The sequence below is a fragment of the Schistocerca piceifrons genome, chromosome 6 (genome assembly GCF_021461385.2).
Source record: "Schistocerca piceifrons isolate TAMUIC-IGC-003096 chromosome 6, iqSchPice1.1, whole genome shotgun sequence".
Lineage (NCBI taxonomy): Eukaryota > Metazoa > Arthropoda > Insecta > Orthoptera > Acrididae > Schistocerca > Schistocerca piceifrons.
In genome coordinates this window covers 353,052,043-353,071,018 of record NC_060143.1, presented here as the reverse complement: position 1 = coordinate 353,071,018, position 18,976 = coordinate 353,052,043, and the positions used below count along the sequence as shown (strand labels likewise).

The following is an 18,976-nucleotide window of genomic DNA, read 5'->3' as shown; positions in this document are numbered from 1 at the left end:
TATGTGGCACGTGATGACTGGAATGAAACTTTATTTCGCTGACATAATTGTTTCTCTAACTATCATTATTGTAATTCTGCTGTGATCCGTAAGTTTACTGGGACGATTTATGATTGCTGTTATCTTGCAGCTGAAACTGTTGGTTGTTGCCAGCAAACGTTTGGTTTTGTTGCTGAATGGACGGAGGCAATCCGTTAAAACTGTTTAAAATTGTTTCGCCTGTTGTAGTTATTCTGATCCCTCTGACTACTGCCGTATCACCTGATGTGTATGTCATTAAATGATCTCTTATAACCTTGATTCCTATTGCCATTGTAACCTCTGTTGTTTTGAGGGAAATTTATGCTAACGAAACGATAGTCAGGCTGCTGAATTTCAAGTAATTGAAGTAAGTTCGGAATGCATTAATACCTTTTTGTTTATTTGTGAGTAAAGGAACACGTCATGAACGAGGAAATTGAGATATAAAGCAGATTGAGAGCTGACTGTATGGTTGTGCTATATGTTGGTTCTGTTGCACCATGTAGTAAAAAATTTCGTAATTGCCGCAAACTGCAAATTGTCAAAATTATCTAATCTTTGATGCCTCACCATGTCGTTTCCGACCAATACGCCGCTAAAAATGGATCCTGGAATCCAACAGAATGGCATTGTCTGGCTACTGGGCATGGCGGGTTCGCCTTCTAAAAAACTACAAATGAAGTCTAGTTTGTGAGTCACTGCCCAATCTAGAGGTAAGGAAAAAGAGAACTGCTCTATCCAATCTAACGGATGCAAGTCCGTTTCACTATTTTTAAAAACTTAGAATCTTCTTACAGAAAGAAAGTGTCTATAGTCGAATCAGTCGTGACTTGGAGCATTTTGTAGATAACTGGTAATGTAAAATGTATGCGGTTGTCGCTATTATGTTTCAAAGTCCCTGATTCTTCTCATTCTGCCTATCTTTTGTTCAAATGTAAATCCATCTGACTGTTCGCGAAAAGTATTTGGAGAATCACAAGCGTTATGTTCATATGACACAGGTTTCACAACGTTGGTAAGATTAAAAAGTAATCTGTCAATCTCCTGTGCTTTGATGTTGTTCACTATATGCTGGTCGCGTTGAAAACACTGTAATGAGGGAAATTCTTGTGTAAAAGGTTTGGGAAGTGTGTCTGCGGAATTTGAGTTTGTATTGACCTCTAATTGTTCGACACTCTGAGAAATGTCTTCTATCTGTGCTTTTAGAGATCAAAATTGTGTCGCAGTGTCATCGTCGACTTTATTAATTTCCGGTTCCCACAGACTGATCTGTTCCGACTGCATGAGTGCTTTGCGTTGTAGCCTTGTGGCTACTGCGCTGGAAACTATTTTCTTAGGAAGCAAATCTTTCTCTTTGAGCATTGTTTCTTTAACATTTTTCACAGATTATCTATTTCAACAACTCGTTGTGAAAGTAAAGTTTGTAACTGGGTGTGATGCTCTGCAAGCGCTTCTAAATGGTCTGAAATTTTATTTAATTTCGTGTCAACGTGGTTTGTTAGGCTCAAGTGTTTTACTGTGCTTTCGTAACTTTTGGTCAATATGACTTGAAAGTTGAGAAGCTAGAGCTTTGTTACTTTCTTTCTGTTTTGCGTCAAAATGTGTGGCTAACATTTTACTACTTTCTTGTTGTTTAGTCGCGAGAATTTCGTTGGTTTCTGCGAGTAAAATCTGGGACATAGTTCCAAGATTTGGATTTTGAAAAATTGCCGCTAATCATTTTGTGATGAGCGCACTGTTCATTAGTATTCTCATTGCATACGGCTATTGTGGCCTGACTTCTCAAAGTCTCAGTTGTGGTGGATTCCGCCTATCTGGAATCTAAAATTTGTAAAGCTGAAGTAGGTGATTCATTGACGAAATAAATATTTAGACTTGCAAACGCATTACATTGCGAATACGGTAACGTTTCTATATTAGTTGGAACGCGACTGTCTGTGACGGAAGAGTCTGCATCTTGCATTGTCAAGTTATATTTTTTGAAATAGCATGCAGTAATTCGTCAGAAATCGCAGCATTATGTACGAGAACTTCGGTTTGCCACATTACGCGGCATCGCAATGAAGAATGATATTAATAAGAAAATAAATTGTCAAATATAAGTATTTAGGCCTGCACGGGAAAGAAAACACAAATAATTAATTTATAATCGCAGCGCAAAATCTAACTACGAACAGAATGTGACGAAGAACAGTGGAGATAGCTGACTACAAATTTAACAAAACGTTCCCCGACGTCCGGATGAAGCAGAACTCTCGCCAAGTGAAAGTTTCCTTACAAAAATTATTTTTGTTTCATTTGGAACTCGTACTGGCTTGATGGAATGTAACTTTTCTGTTGTTCAGCTTTGGACGACTTTTCGCATTTCCAACTGCGAGAGCAACCGATTATATCTGCCTGCGAGACTACAACATGAAATTGGCCCTGTTTTATAATCTTTCTAAAAGTGTGCAAACTGATTAAATCCTGAACATTAGTATTAATTTCCCTAATTAAACAAAGTGGTCCCTGTGCGTTAATGATCTGCCTAATAACACTGCTGATGAAATGGTCCCTGTACGTTGATAATTTTTGTGGCAAACTGACCCTGATATGAAAATACCTCGCCTCTTACTGTAATTGCTTGGGAACGCGATGCTTGCTGATCTCTGTCCACCAGCTACAAATGTCTAGCTGCAGCTGTTGAGAGCTTAGTGCAGTGCTCCAGACAAGTAAACTATAGTTTATTCATCATTGAGTGAGATAGGCCTACTCCTTTAAATAAAAATGTCTTGGTTCGAGGATGTGGACGATGCTCTTAGGTGAAACATTCCTTTAACACAATCTTTTTAAACTATTTCATATTTTATTGGATGTATGACATTCATGTTACAACCGTCACTACCATTGACAAAGGGCACCATTGATGCTAAACTCTTATGCTCACAAATGGTAGAAAAATAAGTAATAAACATGAAAAAAACCTTACAGTGAAAATTACTCAATCTTTAATGACAAATCTAAGGTTCCGTGATATGGATGTCTCTTTCAGCAATGATTCTAACTACTCGCGACTGCAGTGCCAATAAGAAAAATATTATCTTTATTCCTCTTCATAATCTTTTCATACTAAATCACTAATTAAATCCTTCTCATCCGCTTCACAGTATTCAGATACAAATCATTTTACTTGAACACGTCTACATTGCCATTAGTATTCTACTTGGCATATTTGTCACTACTACACTAAAGATAGAAGTCCCGCATTCCTCTCTGTAAAGCAGCGATGACGAACCAAACACATCTTGCAGCGACAGAGCTACTCTGACCGAAGGTTGCGAACGAATATTAAGCGATTCAAAATTGTCACTTAGCGTTTGAGGCATATGAAGTATGTACAAAAGCAAATAACAAACTCCCAATAGACTTGTTTCACAGTGATAAAGCCTTGGTTAATGCTAGCGTTGAAAGCTGTCACAAAAAAAAAAAATCCGGAATGTGAGAGCACGGTGGCCGGAAACGGCATTAGCGGTGCAAACACCACCAAAGCAGAGCTCTCGGCCTACGCTGTGTCAGGATGTCAACACATTTGCCTGTTTACTCATGAGCACGGCAGGCCGCTCATTTCTGATTCAACATTCGTTGCGTAGAGGCATGTACACCAATCACAAGTTGGATATATTACTTTTATATGGTGAATGTGGAAGAAATACCGTAATATCGGTATACGGCTATCTATCAGTATCGCCAACGTCCGATGCGCCAGCCAACAGCTCGAATTATTGAGACGCTAGTGCGAACAGGCTGCTTGAACGTTGTGACATTATGTGATTGCCTTATCATTTTAAATCATTCACTAATCGAGCAGTCGCTCGGCAACAGCTACAGTTAGCAAATAATGTTGCGAGAATGTAAAAGGTGAACGACCTGTGACGTAACTTGTTTATTGTCGAAGCGCCGTCAGAGATGCAGTGAGTTATTGACTTTGAAAACCGCGGCGCGAAAAACGGGCAGAAGAAGAACACTTTTACACATTTTTTTTTAATGTACGAGATATTCTCGATGAACAGTTACTCATTCTTCTCTTGTCTCTTGTAACTTTTGTCGGACGCGCATGTCTTGCCGCCGTATTATTATCGTTAAAAATAATATTGTTTTAGTGTAAAGTAAATGTGTAATACTAAAAGTGCCTAGCAGTACATTTATTGTGCGACGTGTATGTGAAAACGTCAAAGGAATTGTTTTCATTACGAGAAGTGCCAGACAAAACGGCATCCATGTTAAATCCTTCATTGCAGTGTAAGTTCGTCTATTAATTGCCATAAATTCAGAGTTAAATGGAACTGGTGTATGGACTATTTATTTAATATAGAATCTATGTCTCACTCCTTCATGAAATTATTTAATTTTCTTTATGTTTCTGCCAAATAGAGAGTTCACAGTCACGAATTCTTTCGTCGAGTTCGGACGGAAGTTGCACGCTGCGAAATATTTTCTCCGCGCCATATTCTACTGGTAAATGCATGGTAAACTACGGTCCCTTAGGAAATTCATGTTGAGCTATCCAAAAATAATTATATTTTGAATAGGCATTTACTCTCCTCTGCAATGCAACTTCCGACTGATCAGACGATCGAACAAGAAACAGCCGCACACGGTCGGCGTTCGCAAATATGTTTCCACCGCTGATTATAGCTATATGTTACAGCACAAAAGTAAACATATTGTTATAATTAGCGACTACGAACGGGGACGTTTATAACTGTATGTTTATGTATACACATTATGTAAACATATCGTTATAACGTTAAAAAGAGGACAAGAAAGAAGACTGCAACTGACAGAGAACACGAAGAGGCTGTTGTGGCCACGACGCTAACGAATAATCACAGTGGGACGAGACCTATTGCCAAGAAATGTGGGATCAGCCAGGCTAGTATCATTCGCATCATGCATCGACAGAATTTCCATCCCTATCACCTGTCGCAACATCAGGCACTCGACGATAGTGATTTCGAACGTCTTACAGCATTTTATCGGTTTGCTCTTTAGTAACAGAGACGACCCTACGTTTTTCTGACCTGTGCTCTGTACCTATGAAACAAGGTTTACTAACCACGCTAATGTGTAGTTGCATAACGTGCACTATTGGGCAGTCGAAAATCAACACCGGCTTCGTGAGTTGTAACATCAACGACCGTGGAGCGTAAACATATTGTGCAGCATCACAGAAAATTACAATTTGGGACCGTACTTCATCTCACAAGGGGACCCTCCATACTGTAACTCACGGATTTTGATGCGCTTCAAATATATTTCAGAGGCACTTACCCTAAGTACCTGGCTATCCGGTTTTTTAGCGACGGGCCTTGGTTGTTTAGAAAATCGTTTTTGAAGTTCATTGCGCGCTGTGTATACCCGTAACATTACATGTATTCCCGGAAAGTTACCGTGGCGCAGCGGTAAAGCTTCACGGCTACCGCGCTGGAGGTACCGTGTTCGAATCTTACTTCTAAAAGGTTTTTTCATGTATGCAAGAACCGTCCTGACATTCAAGTAGACGAATTGACTGCGAATTGGTCCTGACATTCGAATAGACGAATTGACTGCGAAATTCAGAAATTTAGTCGTGTACTGCACGAAATCTGGAAAATTCACGAAACGGGTGTACGAATAATTTTTGCGTTCTGTAATTCTTCCGTACGTGGGACAGATTTATTTATTTATTTATTTATTTATTTATTTTTACGTTACCCGTTCGTGGGGACTGCAAACCGATTCAACTTTAGTCGACCATCTATTCACTGATGAAACGAAAGCGAACATCTGCACCCTACAAGTGGTCCAACCAAAATGCTCTCCTTATTGCCAGCCCTGTGATCTTATTTTTACCGACAGGTGAAAATGACGAAAATTATTTAGAATGCTCCCGGCTTGATGAAAGACATTAGAGAGGTCACTTCTAGCGAGGATTCGATAAAATTACATTCGCAAAACCTACATATATTCAGTTCACCGAATTTTGAAAGCATGATTAGATACGCATGTTTCGCATCGAAATTAGCGGATGAAAGAGAAATCCTTTTGAATGCAAAAGAATTGTGTTTCCCGGTATCGCTCATGGTTGGTTGTTTTGGGGAAGGAGACCAGACGGCGTGGTCATCGGTCTCATCGGATTAGGGAAGGATGGGGAAGGAAGTCGGCCGTGCCCTTTCAGAAGAACCATCCCGGCATTTGCCTGGAGTGATTTAGGGAAATCACGGAAAACCTAAATCAGGATGGCCGGACGCGGGATTGAACCGTCGTCCTTCCGAATGCGAGTCCAGTGTCTAACCACTGCACCACCTCGCTCGGTGGTATCGCTTATGAAGAAACCGTGCGCCTGCAAGACGGTTGCTTTAATAAAATTCGCGTGGTTCTGCCAAAATTTGTGCTTTGATTGTTTCTATGGTAAGTATCACCCACAATATTGTTCTGGCGCATCAAGCAATGTGGACGATGAAAAATAAAATTTTCTAACATTGTATGACAGAAAAAATTAGTAAATGAACATAACTTTATAATTTCGCACACCTTACACTGTTTGTTGATACTCTTGGAAATAAAATTAAAAAATTCGGTCGACTTTGATAAAAAAAAGTACACGCGCAGCATTCGAACATGGTATCTCCAGGACGAAAGACGTTAACCTTCGCCGCTACGCTACGCTGACTTGCTCGGAATAGACGCCATGTTACGGATATACACAGCACGCAATCAACTTCCAAATCAATTTTCTCAAAAACCAAGGCCCGTCTCTAAAAAAAAAAAAAACGGATATCCAGGTACTCAGGGTTAAGTGCCTCTATAACATATTGAAGCGCATCAAAATCCGTGATTTACAGTATGGAGGGTCCCCTTGTCACACGTACTAAATGGACATTCGTACGCACGTTTTATGGTGAACATTCTGCCGGTTCTTCTAGAAGAGCTGGCACCGAGTATTCGACAGTGTATGTGGCTGAAACACGACGGTTGTCCAGCTCCCTCGCCCCGTGTTGCAATGCAAATACTGAATAAGGACTTTCTTGGCCTTGCGTACGTCGAAATTCCGTTGTCAAATAGCCTGCGAGGTCCCACGAATTGACTACTCTTGATTTCTTTCTTTTAGGAGCACTCGAAGATGCAGTCTTTGATGAAGCCCCACCTACACCACACGAAATGTGTCGTTGAATCGCCAGGGCATGCTCTACCACATCATCCACTTTTATTACATTTGTTCATTGTTCTTCCGAACGGCGATTGCGAATATGCTTTTGAGTCCACGGTCAACAGTTTCAACACATGCTTAAATAAAGGATAAAGTTATTTGTTTGGAAGACAAAATTTAGATTAATCTGATTTGTATGGTTACCAAATAATTGTCAATTGTTTCTTTGATTTATGTGTGTACCAAATTGCATTGAAATGTCAAATAATTCGACACCGTCTATTATACGTAGCTGGTAACACTCCCATTACGCGCTTACGCTCAGCGTGAAACGATGTTTCGTTAGGAAGAATACTTATTTCGCGGTAACAGGCGGTCACCAAAGGATTTTTAATAACATCTTTACGGAAACCACTGTATGTCGTATGATTTAACTTGAAGCAGTGTAGGTAGAGATAGTTGTCCGATAACATGTATTTTCCCTCTAAGAAGCACACAACCACATACCGGAAAAGATAGGTCAAATCTTCATTCTAATATTTAAATATTTAACACAATAGTTGATTTTTGCAGCGTATAAGGACTCTTCATTTTTCTCTGTTTCAGCACATGTAAATTTGGGAGTGATAAAAAAATTGAAAATTTGTGGTAGGATCTTATGGGACAAATCTGCTTAGGTCAATGGTCGCTAGGCTTACACACTACTTAATATAGCCTAAACTAACTTACACTAAGAACGACACGCGCATCCATGCCCGAGGGAGTACTCGAACCTCCGACGGGGGTAGCCGCCCGGACCGTGAGAAGACACCTCAAACCTCGCGGATTGAGGAGGATACACACATTTCAAATAGTTTTCCTAAACCCTTTCAGATGCGTTAGATTCAAGCCTATGTCGTATTTCTATATACAACATTGGTAGGTGAACTTGAATCAAGGTCGTGAGTTGGTTCAAGGGGAAAATTTTTTTCTTGTAGTGGTGGCCTACCTTACGGTTTACAGATATGCGGTCTGGTCCGAGACGTCGGTTTGGCAGCGTTTGCATCGCAAATAACGTTCCCGGTCACCGTGCTGTCACGTTCTAGGACACTTGTCGAATTTTTTTACGACAAGTATCAACGTCAACAAGAACAAACTATGTCACTGTAACTGTCTTCTCAAGAGCTATCGAATACAGTTTCAAAAAGTATACGGTTCCATTTTGTAAAACGTTCTTGCTTCCATGTGTCCGTTGATACCAGCATTACGAACATATGCGTCAAGAATTTTTCAACGTATATTACTGGAATGCGACGGGGACGACGGGTTAGAAGGAATTCCGCTGGACGATCCTCGCAATTTTGCGTGGTTTTCTAACTAACGTAAGTGCATATTGTAGTACAACATGAGTAAAAGCCATTCACCCTCCAGCAGTACCCTGTACTGGCACAGATGTGTGGACTCCCTGTTCCTTTATCAAGATGCTGCAATTAAAGCCAATGATAAGGGCTCCGCTAACAAACAGTCTTAGAGGAATTTCATCCATTGCTCTGTGGCAGAACGGCGCACTGCTGAAGGGTGAATGCCTTTTAATCATGTTGTACCATACTATGCACTTCCGTTAATTAGAAAACCACGTAAAATTGCAAGGATAGTATAGTAGAATTCGACTAACTCGTCATCCTCCACGCATCCCTGTAATATACGTTGAAAAATTCCCAATGTAACGGAATTCAATTAAATCTAGAATTGGCGTAAAGGAGTTCTGTGAGCTTTCCCGATATAGATGGCATACAATTTTTTGTCGTTTATTTAAGGAAATGGAGAATTTTCTGTCAACGAAGTGATTAAAAGAATTGCTAAGAAAACCTTACTTCTTTGATTTCAACATTACATTGGAAAGAGAATAACATTACTTATCAATTTATTCAGAAACAGTTAAATTATTTTGTGAGATCGAAGCATTTTGGAAACAAAATTTTGGTTACATCTAAGGTTAGTAAAGGTGCTTTGATGATATCAGATTATTCAGACTTGTGATACTGTCTTGTACTTACGATATTGTAATTATTGCGTAATATGTACTTATAGAATAAATTCAATTTTAAAATGGTACATTTGGTAAAGTGGCCGCTGTACCAAGTTGTTTGAGATTTGTTTCTTTAAATTGTGTCCAGTGAGGGTGATTAAGTTGTGTTCTAGTTTTTTTTAATAAAGATTGTAAAGAGTAATCCACTTAATGAACCAATCTTCCACTCTACTGTTACTCGGGTGCACTACGGTAGAAGAGTGCGTTTAATTTGATTACGTGGGCTATTGTTAATTAGTAGATTATTCTCTGTTGATAATATTGGATCATATATAACTTACGGATGGAGATTATTTTATTCCAGGATGGATGACAGAGAGGTGCCTGGAGTTGGGGAATGGAGGAAAGAGGAATTACGATATGAGCTTAGAATTATGGGCTTAGAGCCTCCTGGGAGCGTAGCCATCCATGTTGGCGTGCCGAAGGAAATACTGCATGGACTTGTTGTCAGAAAACATCGACACATCCGAGTGAGGTGAGTGAGTGCCTCTATCGACTCTGCTCAGTCCACAGTAGCTGAAACAGTATCGGTCATGTTATTTGAAGCGGGTGAATCCCCTCAAGCGCAAGTAAGGTGTTCTAAGGCCCAATTAACGTGTTATTTTAATAGGTAGCGTGATTTGCATTAAGGGGAGCGAACAACTGAGTAAACAGATAAGCCAGTTACAGCAACAAGCTTCCGCCGTCTCGGAACATTTTGAGGAAATGTCTGCTGCCAATCTAGGGGAACACTGGAAGTGAGGCGCGTGGAAGCTACTGCAGAGGATACGGAAAACGTTGGCCACAATGATAGGAGAGTTGTTGACGGAGAGCAGGAGGGCGCACCAAAACGAGAGTCCACTAATCTGTTCGCTAAGTTACCTCATCCTTCACTTGTGTGGTTACAAGAGTACAAAAGCTTGTCGATCGACACTTCAGTCCATGTTCAGTATGTATTGCGGTCCCCAGCTGAATAGAAGAAACAAGGTGAAATTTGTGGATCTTAAAACCTGCTATATCTCAAGTGTACAGGGCTGTTGAGGGGTTATTCTAACACCGGCAAAGAGGTGCGCTATAGTCTTAATAATTTTTTGTAGTACCTGTGTAAGCAAGAGACATCCCGCAGGCACTGGAGGAAGTAATAAAAAGACACTACTAGCGGTTATCAGACGGATGCCATATTCCTTGACTTCCGGAAAGCGTTTGACTCGGTGCCCCACTGCAGACTCCCAACTAAGGTACGAGCATATGGGATTGGTTCCCAAATATGTGAGTGGCTCGAAGACTTATTAAGTAATAGAACCCAGTACTTTGTCCTCGATGGTGAGTGTTCATCGGAGGTGAGGGTATAATCTGGAGTGCCCCAGGGAAGTGTGGTAGATCCGCTGTTGTTTTCTATCTACATAAATGATCTTTTGGATAGGGTGGATAGCATTGTGGGACTGTTTGCTGATGATGCTGTGGTGTACGGGAAGGTGTCGTCGTTGAGTGACTGTAGGACGATACAAGATGACTTGGACAGGATTTGTGATTGGTGCAAAAAATGGCAACTAACTCTAAATATAGATAAATGTAAATTAATGCAGATGAATAGGGAAAAGGATCCCGTAATGTCTGAATACTCCATTAGTAGTGTAGCGCTTGACACAGTCACGTCGATTAAATATTTGGGCGTAACGTTGCAGAGCGATGTGAAGTGGGACAAGCATGTAATGGCAGTTGTGGGGAAGGCGGATAGTCGTCTTCGGTTCATTGGTAGAATTTTGGGAAGGTGTGGTTCATCTGTAAAGGAGATCGCTTATAGAACACTAATAAGACCTATTATTGACTACTGCTCTAGCGTTTGGGATCCCTATCAGGTCGGATTGAGGGAGGACATACAAGCAATTCAGATGCTTCAGGAACTCGGGTGGGAGTCTCTGGAGGAAAGGAGGCGTTCTTTTCGTGAATCGCTACTGAGGAAATTTAGAGAACCAGCATTTGAGGCTGACTGCAGTACAATTTTACTGCCGCCAACTTATATTTCGCGGAAAGACCACAAAGATAAGAGAGATTAGGGCTCTTACAGAGGCATATAGGTAGACATTTTTCCCTCGTTCTGTTTGGGAGTGGAACAAGGAGAGAAGATGCTAGTTGTGGTACGAGGTACCCTCCACCACGCACCGTATGGTGGATTGCAGAGTATGTGTGTAGATGTAGATGTAGGTTACAACAAAACGGGCTGCTGTTAGCACGGCGTGTGTGGGACATCTAGTGCCCTGTAAAGGCGTGTTGTTTACGATAGAGGGAAGCACAAGTTATTAGCAATATTCTTGAAGTGATAAGTCCGGGGGATAAATCTAAGTTGCTGTTTGTGGCATCTGTTGTTGCTGTTTGCTGGATTTTAAGATATATTACTGAAGGCGGACGCTCTGCTTAATGTGAACATGAAGCATAAGGTAGCCAACGAATTATAGGATTCGAAAGTGCCTAAGGGAGATGAAGGGGCACCCTTACAGATAATTGGACAAGTTTACGTGTTTTGTATGTTGGAATAATAAACCATTTTAAAAGAGACTGTCCAGGCAACCAGCCTAAGAATAGGACGTATTATGACTATTGGCCAGGAGTAGGGGGAAGGTTAGGGCGGGTAGACGCCAAGTGTGTAATAGGATGGCTCCCCATGTTGCCCGTGTTCCGTTTATTGGTGTTAGAATGGAAGAAGAAACATTTTGTGCTGTACTTCACTTTAAAAACGCGTAAATCACCAATTAGCGAAGAGTAGTATCACAAGTGCCAATCAGCACGATGATGCCCTCCGTTGAGCTCGGAACCTGATAGTTTCATAGTGACAAACTCTCTTGTGTTTCATGTGTTACGAGTAATCCACCATTAAGCTGAAGATTCAGTGTTTCACTTGGAAGATAAGGATAAGGTAGCGCGTGAATTGTTCATGCCTCTGGCTCTTGGTTCTGAATTTATCCAACCCATTGGTCTGATTATTAATTGAAGAGAACACCAATTATCATCCCGTTTGGCCAGAGTATGAACTCAAAAGTTATGTAACCATCTTCGTGAAGTATCGGTGCAGCTTGACACGGCCGAAGAAACACAGGTATAAGAGGACAATAATTTCAGTTACCTGCATTCAGAGCAGGCCGCGCAGCTGTGGTGCACATGTCAGATATACATGGATGTTCTTACTATTGTTTTGAGATGTGCAAAATGATCGAACGTACATCCTATCAGATGTGCACCTTACAGGTTTGCCGGCCGGAGTAGCCGTGCGGTTCTAGGCGCTACAGTCTGGAACCGGGCGACCGCTCTGGTCGCACGTTCGGATCCTGCCTCGGGCATGGATGTGTGTGATGTCCTTAGGTTAGTTAGGTTTAATTAGTTCTAAGTTATAGGCGACCTCAGAAGTTAAGTCGCATAGTGCTCAGAGCTATTTGAACCATTTTGAACCTTACAGGCTTCCTCCTCCAAGGATGAAACGGCTCACGTTAGTTATTGAGGAAATACTTTAGGAAGTAATCATTAGACCCTACTCTCCCCCCATAGATTTCGTTCCAAAAGGAGACGTGAGATTTCGGTCTGTCATAGATTATCATGCTGTGAATAAGGAGATAGTGTTGCAGTTCAGTCTGGTGCCTGAACTGCGTTCCTATTTTCCCTGGTTTTGTAAGACTAAATTCTTCACTACCTTGGATCCCAACCAGGCCTGCTGCAAGATTCCACTCTCTGAAGACTCTAAACCTACCACAGCCACTGCAGCCAACTAGAACCTGAGTGAATTTAACCGTGTTGCATTTGAACTTTCAACTGGAGCGGCGGTATTGTCCCACCTCCTGCATTGTTTTTTTATGCCTTCGTTATTTGTAATAAACACTTATCTGAACATGTTAGACACATTGAGGAAGTCTTGTGCCTGTTATGGAAGGGGGGAGGGGCGGAGCTTTCAGTTTGGAACTTGTAGTTTCTCCCCAGGGTATTACTTTTGATTAGAGTTTCACATGTGCAATCAAATATTGTCCGCCACTTGACAGTCCAAAGGCGGTGGAAAGATTGATTGGAACGATGTTTTTTTTTTTTCAAAGTACATTCCTAATTGGGCCCAAATGGCAGCTCCACTGAATGAATTAGGAAAGGCAGGAAAGAAATTTGAATGGCGTCCTTCCCACCAAGACGCCTTTTGGGATCTTAAGACGGCGCTAGCAACAGTACCCTTGCTGGAGATCCCTAACTTTGCTAAAGAATCTGTGGTACAAATTGGATGATCTTCGTTTACAAGTAAATCCATCAAGGAGAAGACCGACAGGATATGCCTCTCGCAGTGTGTCAGGACTATGGACTACACTACTGGCCGTTAAAATTGCTACACGACGAGGATGACGTGCTACAGACGCGAAATGTAACCGACAGGAAGAAAGAAATGCTGTGATATGTAAATGATTAGCATTTCAGAGCATTCACACAAGGTTCGCGCTGGTGGCGACACCTACAAGGATTTGACATGAGGAAAGTTTCCAATCAATTTCCCATACACAAACAGCAGTTGACCGACATTTCCTGGTGACACGCTGTTGTGATGCCTCGTCTAAGGGGGAGAAATGCGTACCATCACGTTTCCGACTTTGATAAAGGTCGGTTTGTAGCATATCGCTATTGCGGTTTATCGTATAACGACATTGCTGCTCGCGTTGGTCGAAATCCAATGACTTTTAGCAGAATATGAAATCGATGGGTTCAGGAGGGTAATACGGAACGCCGTGCTGGATCCCAACAGCCTCGTATCACTAGTAGTCGAGATGACAGGCATCTTATCCGCATGGCTGTAACGGATCGTGCAGCCACGTCTCGATCCGTGCGTCAGCAGATGGGGACGTTTGCAAGACAACAACCATCCGCACGAACAGTTCGGCGACGTTTGCTGCAGCATGGACTATCAGCTCGGAGACCATGGCTGCGGTTACCCTTCACGCTGCATCACCGACAGGAGCACCTGCGATGGTGTACTCAACGACGAACCTGGGTGCACGAATGGCAAAATGTTATTTTTTCGGATGAATCCAGGTTCTGTTTACAGCATCATGATGCTCTCATCCGTGTTTGGCGACATCGCCCGGCGTGATGGTATGGGGTGCCATTGGTTACACGTCTCGCTCACCTCTTGTTCGCATTGACGGCACTTTGAACAGTGGTCGTTACATTTCACATGTGTTACGACCCGTGGCTCTACCCTTCATTCGATCCATGCGAAACCCTACATTTGAGCAGGATAATGCACGAACGCATGTTGCAGGTCCTGTACGGGCCTTTCTGGATACAGAAAATGTTCGGTTGCTGCCCTGGCCTGCTCATTCTCCAGATCTCTGACCAATTGAAAACGTCTGGTCAATGTTGGCCGAGTAATTGGCTCGTCACAATACGCCAGTGACTACTCTTGATGAACTATGGTATCGTGTTGAAGCAGCATGGGCAGCTGTATCTGTGCACGCTATCCAAGCTGTGTTTGACTCAATGCCCATGCGTATCAAGGCCGTTATTACGACCAGAGGTGGTTGTTCTGGATACTTATTCGTCAGGATCTATGCACCCAAATTGCGTAAAATGTAATCACATGTCAGTTCTAGTATAACACAGGGTGATTCAACAAGAATACCACAACTTTAAAAATGTGTATTTAATGAAAGAAACATAATATAACCTTCTGTTATACATCATTACAAAGAATATTTAAAAAGGTTTTTTTTTCACTGAAAAACAAGTTCAGAGATGAGCAATATCAACCCGATACTCCAACTCGTTCCACATTCTCTGTAGCATATCAGGCGTAACAGTTTGGATAGCTGCTGTTATTTCTCGTTTCAAATCATCAATGGTGGCTGGGAGAGGTGGCCGAAACACCATATCCTTAACATACCCCCATAAGAAAAAATCGCAGGGGGTAAGATCAGGGCTTCTTGGAGGCCAGTGATGAAGTGCTCTGTCACGGGCTGCCTGGCGGCCGATCCATCGCCTCGGGTAGTTGACGTTCAGGTAGTTACGGACAGATAAGTGCCAATGTGGTGGCGATCCATCCTGCTGAAATATGAGAATTGTTGTGCTTCTTGTTCGAGCTAGCTCTGCGAGTCGATTTTCCTGGGCTGCGAACAAATGCTTGCTGGATGCGTGCTACATTTTCATCACTCGTTCTCAGCCGTCCAGAACTTTTCCCTTTGCACAGACACCCATTCTCTGTAAACTGTTTATACCAACGTTTAATACACCACCTATCAGGTGGTTTAACACCATACTTCGTTCGAAATGCACGCTGAACAACTGTCGTCGATTCACTTCTGCCGTACTCAATAACACAAAAAGCTTTCTGTTGAGCGGTCGCCATCTTAGCATCAACTGACGCTGACGCCTAGTCAACAGCGCCTCAAGCGAACAAATGTACAACTAAATGAAACTTTATAGCTCCCTTAATTCGCCGACAGATAGTGCTTAGCTCTGCCTTTTGTCGTTGCAGAGTTTTAAATTCCTAAAGTTGTGGTATTCTTTTTGAATCACCCTGTATATTTGTCCAATAAATATCCGTTCATCATCAGCATTTCTTCTTGGTGTAGCATATTTATTGGCCATTAGTGTAATTATTCGGTTTACGAACTGAAAGCGTTTGCTGTACGAACTGAAAGCGTTTGCTGTACTGAGAAGTTTCATATATGCTCGAATCTGGACCACTGCACATTTTTCCCAGTATCTGATACCAGATCATTCGTTTGGTGCTGGGAAGATTAAGGCGGACATGGCGTACGGCCGCGTGGGCATCTCGATCTCAGCCTTCCAGTTTAGAGTGCGTCATATAAACGGAGGAGATAGTGTTGTTGCTGTCAGCCTGAATCGTATCTTTGTGGAAGAGGATAGGGAACCATCTGGTGAGCAGATGCTTCAAGGATGCTGTGAGCACAATGCATATTTCATTGGTGCTGTACTAACTCATCTACCAGAGTTGTTTAAAGACACTGCGGAAGATCGAGATTGTTACGATACATTAAAAGATATTAAGGAAAAATCAAATAAGGAGAAATGGTGAAGCCCTACCGTTTAAAAGGTAGTGTTTTGTACAGTCCAGTTAAGTGAAAAGTAGTTTTACCCCTGAATTACTGCTTGTAACATGTAAATGTTACCACAAGTCGCTGGTCGTCGGCCATTGAGGAATATTTAAAACTCAAACGATGCTTAACGAAAATTTTTTTCTGACAAGGTTTGGACAAGGGAATTAAGGAATGAGCATAACCTTCCAAGGCCGGCGCCATGAGCAAGCCAATGACGAGTATATGCATCTTAACAGGTGTCCTATCAGCCCATCTCTTCTTCTTATCAGTGTTTTTAATTTATTCCGTTCCTCGCCGATTCTGCGAAGAACTCCCTCATTGCTTACTTTATCAGTGAACCTAATTTTTTTCTTCCGTAGCATCACATCCCAAATGCTTCGCTTCTTTTCATTTCCGGTTTACCCTCATTCCATGTTTCACTGCCATACAATGTTGTGCTGCAAATGTACTTTCTCAGAAATTTCTTCTTCAGATTATGGCCTACGTTTGATACCAGCAGACTTACCTTGGCCAGGAATACCGTCTTCGCCAGTGCTAGTCACCTTTTTTGTCATCTTTGCTCTGTCCGTCATGGGTTATTTTTCTGCCGAGGTAAGAGAATTTCTTAACTTCGTCTACCTCGTGTTCACCTGTTGTCATACAAAGTTTTGCAACTTCACATTCCTTCTACTTCTCCTAGCATTCGTTTTTCTCCGACTTCCAATCCCACACTTGAACCCTTCTTTTACTTTCGTCATTGCTTCTTCGATGTATGGGTTGAACAGTAGGGACTAAAGACTACATACCCGTCTTACACCCATTTTAATCCGAGCTCTTCGTTCTTGGTCTTCTACTCTCATTATTCCCTCTTGCTTTCTTGCAAGTGTTGTACATGTCAGTCTCTCCCTGTAGCTTGCCCCTGTTTTCCTCAGAATATCAAAAATCTGTCACCGTTTTATACTGTTGAAAGCTTTTTCCAGGCCGCCAAATTCTATGAACGTGTCTCGATTTGCCTGCAGGCTTGCTGCCATCATCAGCTGCAATGTCAGAGCTTCCTTTCTCCTATATTTGCCTTTCCTAAAGAAAAACTGATCGTCATCTAACACATTCTAGTTTTTTTTTCCATTATTCTGTTTGGACGCATGAGTTGTTATGTTGATTGTGCGACAATCCTTGCTATTGTCAGGTCTTGCAATCTTCGGTATATCGCCTGTCTGTTACATTCTACACGCCAATGTGAACAGTTGTGTTCTTTCCACTTCCCCCAATGATTATAGAAGTTAAAGTGGTATGTTATCTATCCCTTGTGTCTTATTCGATTTCTAGTCTTCCAAAGCTCTTTTAAATTCGGATTCTTATACCGGGTGCCCCATCTCATCCCTGTCGATTCCAATTTCTTCTTGTATCACGTCGTTAGACAAGTTCTCACCTCATAGATGCGTTCAAAGTTCTCTTACCTCCTATCCGCACTCTCCTCTGCGTCTAACAGTCCAAATCCCATTGCATTCTAATGTTTCCATCCTTGCTTTTAATTTCACCGAAGGTTGTTTCGACTTTTGGGTGTGCTGAGTCTTCCTGACAGTCATTTTCTTCTACAAATTTCTGCACATTTTTCCTTCAGCATTTTCGCTTTAGCTTCACTGCATTTCCAACATATCATTCGTAAGAGACGTGGTTTTCTGTATTCCTGAATCTCCCTGAACAGTTTTGTACTTCCTTCTTCTTTCGTCGATCAAGTGAAGTAATTATTTTGTTACCTATTGTTTCTACGCAGCTTCCTTTCCACTAAATAAGTTTCTGTTTCCGACTTCTGTGATTGCCCTGTCTCCTCAACTTAACTACCCACTAAGCCATAGTTTATCGCACTATCTATAGCCACAAAAACTTCATACATATCTCCTCATTCCTTAGTACTTCTATAGCCCACTTTTTTGCGCGTTGACTCTTTTTGAGTAGCTTCCTGAACATCATCCTATTCTTCATCGTTACTAAATTATTATCTGAGTCCATATGCAGTCTTGGGTACGCCTTAAAATCCAAAACCTGATTTTGGAATATCCGCCTGATAGTGATGTAATCTAACGGAAATCTTCCCACAGACCCTGGACTTTTCCAGGTATACCTTCTCCTTTTGTGATTCTTGAGAGAGTATTCGCTATTACCAACTGATTCATTGTAGAAGTCAATTACTCTTTTTCCCTTATCATTCCTGCTGCCAAGCCTATATTCTCCCCTACCCCTACAATCACATTCCGTTCTCCTGTGTCTATTAGATTTTCATCTCCTTTTAAGTATAGAATTACCCGTTCAATATCCACATATACTTTCCCTACCTGTTCATCATCTGCTTGCAATGTAGGCATATACCTGAATTACTGTTACCAGTGTTGGTTTGCTGTCGATTCCGATAAGAACAAGCTTACCACTGAATTGTTGATAGTAACTCAACTGCCCTACCTTCCTATTCATAACGAATCCTACTCCCTTTACGCTACTTTCTGCTGCAGCTGATATTACCATTTCCTCATCTAAGCACACATACCTCTCTTCTTTCCATTTCATTTCACTGACCCGCACTATATATACCTTCATCATTAGTATTCGACTTTTCAGTTTCCTAGCTTCCCTATGACGTTCAAGTTTCTGACATTTCATGACCCAACTCTCAGAACGTTATTCTTT

The 18,976-nt window shown here is 41.7% G+C and overlaps 1 protein-coding gene across 1 annotated transcript in view; it reads left to right on the top strand.

The window, feature by feature from the left end:
• LOC124803319 (piggyBac transposable element-derived protein 4-like) overlaps positions 1-16,293 on the top strand; it is a 41,258-nt gene extending 24,965 nt beyond the window's left edge. Inside the window, exon 2 of the mRNA XM_047264503.1 lies at positions 15,958-16,293. Within this exon, the coding sequence (XP_047120459.1) occupies positions 15,958-16,293 (336 nt within the window). The remainder of the gene's footprint in view (positions 1-15,957) is intronic.
• The last annotated feature ends 2,683 nt before the right edge of the window (positions 16,294-18,976 follow it).